General features: G+C 50.5%; 1 protein-coding gene across 1 annotated transcript; it reads right to left on the bottom strand.

Annotated features, from left to right (window-relative positions):
* On the bottom strand, positions 1-6,886 carry BSG (basigin (Ok blood group); the record flags this gene model as incomplete). Its single annotated transcript, XM_010724931.2, has 8 exons — positions 1-49; positions 491-554; positions 856-880; positions 2,765-3,038; positions 3,238-3,365; positions 3,846-3,934; positions 4,826-4,985; positions 6,508-6,886. Coding segments are annotated over 7 exons (1,113 nt in total), but the record flags the coding sequence as incomplete, so codon positions are not given.
* Between the last annotated feature and the right edge of the window lie 3,054 nt (positions 6,887-9,940).

The raw sequence follows: 9,940 nt of genomic DNA, 5'->3' as shown, positions 1-9,940 counted from the left end.
AAATTTAGAAGAAAACAATGTCCAGACAAGTTCTTCAGCTACACGTCACCTGGCACAAGAGAAAGAAAAGGCAATTAGAGAACCCAACGAGGCTGTGCTGGGGGGTGATGAAGCAGAAAGGACGACAGCTGCCTTAAGCAAAGCTGTGAGCTCAACCCATCCCATGCTGGAGCAATCAGACAGCCCTGACCCTCCCATGCTCTACAGCCCAATGCTTTCTTCCATGTCTCTCCCACCGTTCCAGAAGCTTTGGCAGTTTCTTATCAGACTCCTGCTGGCCTGTGCCTGAACTTAACAGCAATGCCTCCTTCCCCTTTCCCCCAAACACTGCACTGCAGCGTGGGCAAAAGCTCTTCTTGATGAAGGACCCCAGCTGGACAATCTCCTATAGCCAGTAGGATGAGCCCATGGCTGCAGGGAGGGGACAGCTGACCCAGCAGGTCCCCAGGGTGCCCTGACCCAGCAGGTGACACTCAGGTGCAGCACTGACCTCTGCTCAGTTAGCATTTCTCTGGCGGACGTTCTTGTCCTTGTGGTTTGTGGCATTGCTTTTCCTGCAAAGAGAAAAGGGGAGATGAAGAAAGCAGCACCAAAGCCCACCCTCACCCCACTGCTGTGATTCGTGCCCAAAGAGTTGGGTAAGATAGAGCAAGATGAGCTTCCAGAACAATCAGTTTTGGAGACATTTGTGCTGTTCTGCTTATACGGAGGCCACATTAAAAAAACATGGAGCAAACATCTCCCAGGAAGCAGCCAGCTTTCACGTTCAGCTAGCTCTTATGTTCAGAGCAGATTCCCCACATGAACTGCAATCTAGCAACACAAACTGACTCAACAGAAAAGCAAGGCACTTACAGTGGTGCAGAGCCTCCATCATCATCTTCACGTCCAGGACAGCACAGGAAAAAAGAAAGAATTGTGTCAGGGAAGAACAAATATGAAATCACCTCTGGCTCTTCCACTCCTTTGAACCCCACAGGGCTGAGCAACCCAGGTGGGTTACAGGATACACTGGGTATCACAGAAAGAACCCACAGAAAGAACCCACACCAGGGCCTGGGAGAGCAGGGAGGGCTTATCAGAACGCCACACCCTTGTATGAGCTTTAAGCTGCTTCTTGCCTGAGCTTGGACAAGGAGCAAGCTTAGACATAAGCTCCTGTTATACAGGAGGCTTCAGGAACAAGGCTTTAAGCATCAGTAAGCCCTCGTTCTCCCCACACACACTGTGAAATCAAAACAAATACACTGCACAGCACATCGTTGCTACGTGGAGAAACTCAGCTAAGAAGACACCGAGTCCTTTCACCAGCTCCTTGCAATCTGCCGCTTCCCCTGCAGGCTCCATCATTTCTGCAGCAGAACAGCACTGCTCTGAGCTCTGGGGCTGCCTTGGTCCCAAGATCTGCACGCAGCTGGTGAGAGGATGATGCAGGAGCACAGCTGGAGCCATCTCCCAGTTCTTACCAGTCAAGTTAGCATCCAGCAGCAGAGGAGGAAAGAGTGGAAAGATAACACCAGCAAGGTCGTGCCATATACAAGTTAGACTCTTCCCACCCTAGCTGATAGGGAATTGCCAGCCCACAGCCACGTGCCTGGGGAACAGCATTTGTCTGAGCTGGCCCAGCACTCCCTTCCTGCCAGCTCCTCTCAAGAGGGTCAAATCTACAAAGATTTTGGGAGAGCACAGCTTTACGTCGCCCTGTTGTCACATACAGAGCTGTTTCCTTGCCCACAAGCTCAGGTTCTCAAGTGCTGAAGATCTCTGGCTGATGAGCCAGAGGGTGGGAAGGGTATCAGGACCTTTCAGCATCACATGTTCTGTCTTGAGCTGTTAAAGGATCCCCTACAGCTCTGACTGAACAGGACCTGGACCCAGCTGACGTCAGCAGAAGCCAAATCACTCTGTGAACCAGTTATAGCTTTTTTTTTTCCCCCCTAAGAGACACAGCTACACATGAGACATCTGCCTTCCAACCAGGGCTGTCAGAGGGAACAGATTCACTCATAAAACTGCCTTGAGTAGAATTGCTGAAGCCCTACAGTCAGAGGAGGAACATTTAGTTCTAGTCCCTCTGCTTCCCCTTCATAGCACTCAGTGCACCTGATGTGTGCTGCTCCCCAGCAAAGGGCTGAAGCGACTGACCTAGCAAGCAGGAAGGATACCAAGCATCTATACTTCATTGTTAATGGGATCAGATAAGGAAGGAAAAGCTGGTTAACACAATGAAGATTCCTACTGATAAGGAAAGGGAGGAACCGTGTTTTCTGAACAGATTAAAGATAACACGATGCTTGGAGGAAGTCCCCAGGAGTCAGGATGTGCGAATCTGAGAGCCCAAAACAGATTCATGAACTGCAGTTCAGCTAAGCCTGGTATTAATAGAACCACTGACACAGCCTGCTGTTTACTAATTGGTTTCTCCAGAATGTTAATGGTCAGAGAAAGCCCTGTCCTCGAGACACCCACGTGAAGCAGCTGAACAAAGCGCAGAGGAATTGGTGAGACAAGGGGTCAGTGCAACCTGCACCCACTTTTCTCTCACTCCTGAGCCAAAGCACAGCTTGCTGAAGGACTGTCACTACAGTGCAATTACTTGAGACTAAAATAACTGGGTAAAGGCTACTGTGCTTAGACAAGAAGCATTCCTGAAAGGCAGCCTGACACTGAATGCCTATCTGACAAAGCACAGTCAGAGCTCTCCATGAGAACGACTTGCCTCAAGCTACTTCCCCAGGAAGATTCCACCTCAGCCACCTCTTACCATCAAGAACCTCATCTGGCTTCCTCCTCTTCTCGTAGATGAAGATGATGGTGACGAGAACCAGAACTTCTGCCACGATACCCAGGAAGGGCCAAAGAGCTGCCAGGCGGCTGCGCACGCGCAGATTCACCGTAGCACTTCCAGGGCCCTCCGCGTTGGAAGCATTGCAGTAGTAGTCACCTGTATCTTGCTCAATGCTCAGCTTGAGGATGCGTAGCTCTGTCTTGTTGTCACCGTTCTTGATGATGTAGCGATCAGTACCATTGACAATACGCTAGGAGGGAGGAAAAGAGAGCATCAGGGCTGGGACAAGGGGAGCTGCTCGCTCACCGTGCAGTGCTATCACTACAGAAATCCTCCTTGCCACAGCACTGAGCATAAAGGATACTCTGATATAGCTAATTCTGACCCTCTGCCTCCTTATTGGTGAGCAGAAGGGGGCTGGGGAGGGGGCAACAAACCACAGCACTTACGGTTTGATCACTTCTGTACCAGTCCCAGGATTGGACAGGGGGGTAGGAGAGACTCTTGCAGGTCAGCACACCTGTGTCCCCTTCGTTCCCATGCTCAGACTTCTTGTATGCTACAACTTGGGGTTTAACTGCAGCGAGACAAAAAGAAATGAGACACCTCCCTGCAAACGACTTGTACTCCTTGCAGTCCACCTAGCCAGCATCAAAGTCTGATCACTCATAAGGATTCCCTTCAGTTTAAGAAGCTCATTGCTGGGTCATGATCCCATCGTTCGCCCAACATCTGACATTTTCATGAGGAAAGCACATCAAGCTGCTTCAGGAAAGGCTCGGATAGAAGGGATGGCATCTACTGGTCCAACCTATCACTGTTGTGGGAACACAGACACTGGTTACAGCAAAGGCTTCAGGCTGACCCTACAGATGCTTCATGAAACGGAGATGTGCTATAGGGCATCTGATAATTCACAAGTAGACACTGAAGCCTTACTGGTAAAGACCAGAAGCTGTTTTTTATGAAGCTGAAAAGCTACCAAAAGGAAGATGTTCAGGAGAGCACAGCTTCCCCACTCCCCTCCTCAGCCACAGAAGCAAACTGACCACACTACCTTCTATAAGCACGTTTCCTTTTGCCACTGGGTTTGTTTCATAGATGCATTCATAGACACCAGAGTGTTCTTCGACCTTCCCCTCGATCCTATCAAAAAAATAAAAAAGCAAGACCCAAACAGTTCATCCTCTGAGCCATCACTCTGTTGGTGAACAAATCAGCAGAGCAATTTCAGATGGACAGAAGCAGACCCCTGCAGGACACCTGAACAGCACCCTCCTCTATAGGCAGTTCCTCCCATCCCAGCTGCATCTTTTATGCAGCATCGTGCACCCACTGCAGCCCTGCTCTCTGCCCTTCCCTCCCTGCACATTAAAGATCTTTTGCAAAACTGCTGCTGTGAGATTTAGTGGATTATGCTGACTGCAACAAACCCCTCATTCTGCAGCTCCCTAATACCCAGCACTCCAGGGAAAGAGCCAGCAAAGTTTCAGTCCACGGCTGCAACGGGACAACGGACTGTTTGTTAGCTCTGCTGCACACCGAGCTTCCCAATTCCAAAAACCACTCAGCTAAGGAATTGAGGTCACACGAGGGAGGCTGGGTTATAAATACTTTAATCCTTGTTCAGCTCCCTGTTGCTATGGGGAGACAGGCACGTCGGCACTGCCATACAAAAGGACATGATGCCTCTACAGCTGCTGGGTCAGTGCCAGCCAGGCCTGACTGTAATCAGAAAGGAAAGCTCACTGCTCTGCCACAATAAGGCCACTATTCCCACATCTGCTCAGCCACAACCTGCAAACGCTTTCCTATCAGGCAGCTCCCTTGCTCTGCAAGACAGGGCGATGCACATCAAAGCACCACGCACAGAACACTAGAGTGTGCTGTTCCACGTGGCCTTAGAGTCTAAAAGACCACTTCTTTTGCAAGGCTGCAAGCCTTAGCAAAAAGACTTAGGTCTGGGTTAGGGAATATCCAGCTTAAAATACAACTGTTGTGCAGAGATTCTTATCTGCCCTTGCTCCTGACACTTACGTGTAAGTGATGAAAGAGTCTGAATTGCCTTCTTCTGCTTTGAGCGTCTTGTCTCCCAGCATCCATTTGTGACCCTTGATGGCGACGTGAGGTGCACTCATGTTACAGCTGAGGATCACCTTGCCAGCAGAGCTGGTGTATTGCCCTGTGATCACCGGACCTATTTGTGAACAAATCCAGAGAAGTCAACATCTGCTATTTGTGAGGTCAAGCACCTGCCCAAGAAACTCGAATGTAAATAAGAACGCAGCTCCTTGCCTCCATCACTTACCTGTGCATCAGTTTCTCACTAGACCTGATGGATGTTTTCAACACAGGAGACTTACAGACCAACAGGACTGTAGCAACACCAAGGTGCTGAGCTACAGCTGCTCCCAGCGGGGCAGAGCTGCTGCTGTGCACTCCAGGCTGTTGGGAACCTCCTGCTCAATGGGTGCAGCTCCCAGAGAGCTCCAAGAGGGTTGGAAAAAGCCCTGCTGGGAACAGCAGCACAGCTTTCCGCTTTCAGAGGCTGCCTGCTGAGTGCCAGCACCTCCCACAGCCTGAGCAGATCTATATGCCTGCAGGCAGCGTAACCTATGGCAGCCAAAGCCCTCTTTGGGAGGAGGTAATAAAGAAGCCCTTACGCAAGCTGTGCGTGCATCGGCTGATGCAACCCAAAAAGTTGCAGTGAGATTTCCCTGGAGGGAAAAAAAACACACAGAACCACGACTCCAAAAGTTCCTGGAGCCCCATGTGCCAAGAAGCAGTAAATTATGCAATACAAGATGACTCAGACATTGCTACTCAAAGGAGGCACTTCAACAGCTGCCATTAGCAGAACCATTACACAGCCTCTATGGCACTGTGTTTCCTACCCTTGCACCCAGCCTTATCTCCAAGAAAGATGGATTTCTGCACAGGGCTAACAGGCATTTTGGTTTTCTGTCTCCTCACATTCCCCTAAAAGAAGGTTCTGCTGGAGTTTTCCATCACTTATGCCGGAGAGAACACTATTTTGTTTTGTGATAAAACCACAGCAGGAACGTTAGATCCTCTCTTAGGTTTCTGTTAGTCAGAAATCAGCAGCCTGTTGGCTCTGGAAGCAGAGGGAACCGCTCACATCCAGAGCACAAGCAGCTTCCCCACACTCAGCGTCGCACACAGACACGGCCATTTCAAAAACGGTTGCACCACCAGCAACTAAAAGCAGATTTTTGGTCCCCACAGCTTGAATCACTAAGCAGGAAAACGAGCTTAAAGCAAGGCTGTTGAGAGGAGCAGAGGCTGCACGAGGTGCAGGGAAGGGCTGGTTTGTCAGTGGTGGTTAGGGCAGACTCTACCAACAGAACTAAGGCTCTGCAAGCCAGCACTGGGGCACAGAGGCACTCGGGGATAAGCAGAACAGTCCAGGTCTTTGGCTCCACAAAAAGACACAGGATGGTGTTTTTGGTTGGGAAGTCACAACCCTTTTTGAGCAGGGCCAGTTGAGGTCAAGCCAGAGGTGGTGGAGGAGATGACACAAGGGGAGGGGGGCGGGGGGATTTTGGGGGGGAGGGGAGGAAAAAAAGTCTCTCGGTTCTACAGCCGGGGTGAGAAGGTGAGGGGGACTTTCGGGAGCCACGGGTGCAAGGGTGAGCATGGCAGGAGACTCAAGACACCGGTGTCCGAGCAAGTGTCAAGGCCTCAGGATGGCCACTCACGTTCGATGACCAGAACGTTGGCCTGTGAACGGATCCACTTGACTTTAGGGCTCTTCGACAAGTGATTGCGATCAGGGTCGTTGCTTGCCCTGCACTCGTAAGTGCCCGAGTCGTCGTTGGTGAGGTTTGCGATGTAGATGGTGCTGGTTGAATGCAGGTTGTAGGTGGCGTTGATTTTGACCCGGTCCTGCCACGCGCCATCCCAAAGCTGAGCAGAAGTCTCATTAGGCTCGTTACCCTCAAACCACCACTGGATTTCAGGGATGGGATTGCCAACGGCCTCGCAGTGCAACTCGACGCTGTCCTGAGTCAGTCTCCTTTGAGACAGTGGTGACTTTATAAAACCAGCTACGAGTTGAAGAGGTATTAGTGCAAAGTGTTAGTGCAAAGCAAGAATCCACCTGCCACAAGCAAAAACTCAGCCGTTGAGATGAGGCTGCAAACAATCCTCAGGTCAGCACCTGCCTTCTCTCCCTCCCCTTAATCGATGGCTCTCAGTTTGAGCTGTTCCACCACCAGCCAGATTTCCTATTGCAAAACCACAGCTTGCAGGAGAGCGTGCAGTATTCCCAGCTACGCAAACAGGAATGCTTTCTGCAAGGGAATTGTCTGCATCTCATTGCAGTGAGGTGCCCTCCAGGCTTGGGAGAGCAATGAGGCCATGCATACTGCATGCATAGAGCCAGCCCTGCCTCCCAGGCAGCACAAAAAGCACTTCCCTGCACACATCTCTATGGGTACACTGAGCATCTGAGCACGGCTCCTTGCTGTAACAACACCAATGGGGGTATCTGAAGTATTTCTCCCACCTTACAAGTCCTGCTCCAACCTCCCCAAGCTGAGATTATGAGCCGTGCTGATTTCACACTGTGCAGAGGCATTTCTCACCCTTCATATCCACTGGCAGACAGCAAGATGAGACTTTTCGCCCCAGGCAAGCCAACTTTGCAGAGGTAAATCAGTAATAAACAGGCTAAAACCAATCACCTAGAAATATACAGTGTGTTTATTGACTCCAGGGGTCCATGTCTGAGAGCAGACGGTCCAAAGGTTGCAGCTAATGCAACGCAGGGTTCTGACAGCTCAGCTGCCAAACACCTCCAGCAGCTATCAGCCACATCCAGCAGCCCCAAACTGCCCAAATCATCACAGCACAGGGGAGGGAGAAGAGGCCCTGGGGGTGGCAGGAAGGGTGGCTTGGCCACCATCACTCCAGGAAAAGTCATTGTGGAGTCAGTGCTACTTACGTGACAGCCCCAGTGAGGTTCCAGGGGAACTGGGGAGGTTTGCAACACGTATTTCCTGCAGCTGACTGCAGGCTGTTCTTCCCAGAACTGCCAGCAGCAGACGTGCAGAACAACAGCATCCCCAGGAAATCAGTTTGCTGGTATTAAGCACTTCGATGTCATGGTTATACAGACGGCTCCACGTGGGTTTTGTAACACACAGGCATGAGGGAGATGGGTTTGAGGCTATTTTTTTTTGTTTTTACATGCCTTAGGACGTTTCAATGAGCCATCTCATGGCTGGTTTTGGGAGCATAGAAACAAGTTGGCATTATGAAACCAAGTTTCCCCAAGACAAATACAAAGGAGCCTGCAAGGTACATTTCTCAAAGGGAGATTTAGCTTTCTATACTGAAACTTCAGAGGTTTGCAGGGATAGATGAGCCTGGAGAAGCGAGGAGAGCTCTGACCTCATAGGATACAAGGCAGCTTTAGCAGACAGTTGATATTTAAAACCAAGGCACCTTAAAACAGAGGTCAGAGCTGGGAGGCTGCTGCTATTTTGTGTCAACAACAGCACTGCAGTTCACTTCTAAAAATGCACCTTTCAGAAACACCTCTGCAAGCAGCTTTACTTTCCAAGCCATGAAAGGACTACAAAAACATACCAGGGACACCAGAACGATGATCCTGAATTGCTTTGTTTTTAAGCAAGAGATGTAGGAGGTGCCTGAAGCTGCAGGGTTGGTTTTGTGCATCACACTGCTGGGCTTAAACGCTCCCAACCACCTCATTGCAAAGAGCCACGGCATCAACACCAGCACATGTAGAAGCCTGTCCCTATTAACTACAGCCTGACTCAAAACAGGGGCTAATAAGCAGCAGTGGGTTTGCATTTTGTTTTATTTCGGGGCGTGTGTGTGTTTTACAGTTACAAGGTGATTACAGCAGGCTGATAAAACAAGCTGCTGCAAGGTTACGCGCTATGAGTTAAAGGGCACTCAGAGCAGATCCTGCACCAAAAAGTGCTGAACATGGAGGAGAGGTGAACTCTCCCCCTCCATAACCCCTCCAGTTGGTTGATTTGAAGAGTAATTTCTGCTGAACTCCGGTCAGGAAAGGGGCTTCATTAAGCACATCCTTTACAATGCAGATCTAACAGCAGCTGCCTGCAGGGCAGGTCCTCCCACCCAGGTTTGCAGGGCTGGAAGCAGCTTCTCCACGCTTGCTCTGCATCATGCACTAAATTCTTTGTCAAAAGCAAAGGAGGAAAACAAGGTGCCCCCTTCTAAAGGCTTACATCCCAAACAGACCCCATCAACACCCAAAAATCAGCATATGCAACAGAGTTAAACAGCCACAAAGGGACCCAAATTTCTATCCACTCGTATTTCCTAAAGGCAGCAACTCGACACGTTGGACCAAACTTCATTATCTGAAGGGTTTCCTCAGAGAAGAGGGGAAAAACCACAAGGTGAGGGCAGAAAGTTTCCTCTTAAGCCATGCCTGAGGGCACACACAGACAGGAGGCATTCAGTGCCAGTTCCCATCCATCCAGCTGTGCACAGAGGGGATTGCTGGCTGCAGCCCCGGGCTCTGGGAATAAAGCATTTCTCCATTCTATCTCCTGCTCCCCCCAAGGGTTACAGTTATTACAGGGGAATTCAAACATCTTTGCAGTAGGGAAATGCTGACATTTCTGCCCTCAGGCTGCAGCGTTTGGATCCCACTGCAGCAACTTTGTAGCCTGAGCGCAGCATCAATGTTTCAGCATCGCCACAAGCAACAGTCAGCCCCAACCTCCGATCTGCATCAGGGGCTGAGTCAGAATCCTCCGGGGAAAAAACCTCGAACCCTGAGGCCTCAAAACGAACCCCGGCCACGTTTTTATGCCATGAGATAAAGAAGCGAGAAATGGCAGCGCGGGCACAGCTGAGAACGGGCGGATACGGAGCGATCCGACGGCACCGGGCACGGCACCGACCCTCCTGCGACGGAGGATTATAGCAACTTAAGCTCCATGTGAACATCCTTAAGGGTTTAACGCCCTCAGAGCCGCTATTCCTCCATAAACCCAAGCAGAAGGAGGAGCGGTTGAGTTATCCCGTTGTTTATTGCGGGCAATTCGCAGTTCGGATCAGCACCGCTCCATTCCCCGCCGCTCTCGGGGGCTCCGCGCGGTCGGAACGGAGGCGGAGCGGCGGTAT

This window comes from Meleagris gallopavo, chromosome 30, assembly GCF_000146605.3.
Source record: "Meleagris gallopavo isolate NT-WF06-2002-E0010 breed Aviagen turkey brand Nicholas breeding stock chromosome 30, Turkey_5.1, whole genome shotgun sequence".
Taxonomy (NCBI): domain Eukaryota; kingdom Metazoa; phylum Chordata; class Aves; order Galliformes; family Phasianidae; genus Meleagris; species Meleagris gallopavo.
The sequence above is the reverse complement of the archived record's forward strand: the minus strand, read 5'-3'. Positions and strand labels throughout refer to the sequence as shown.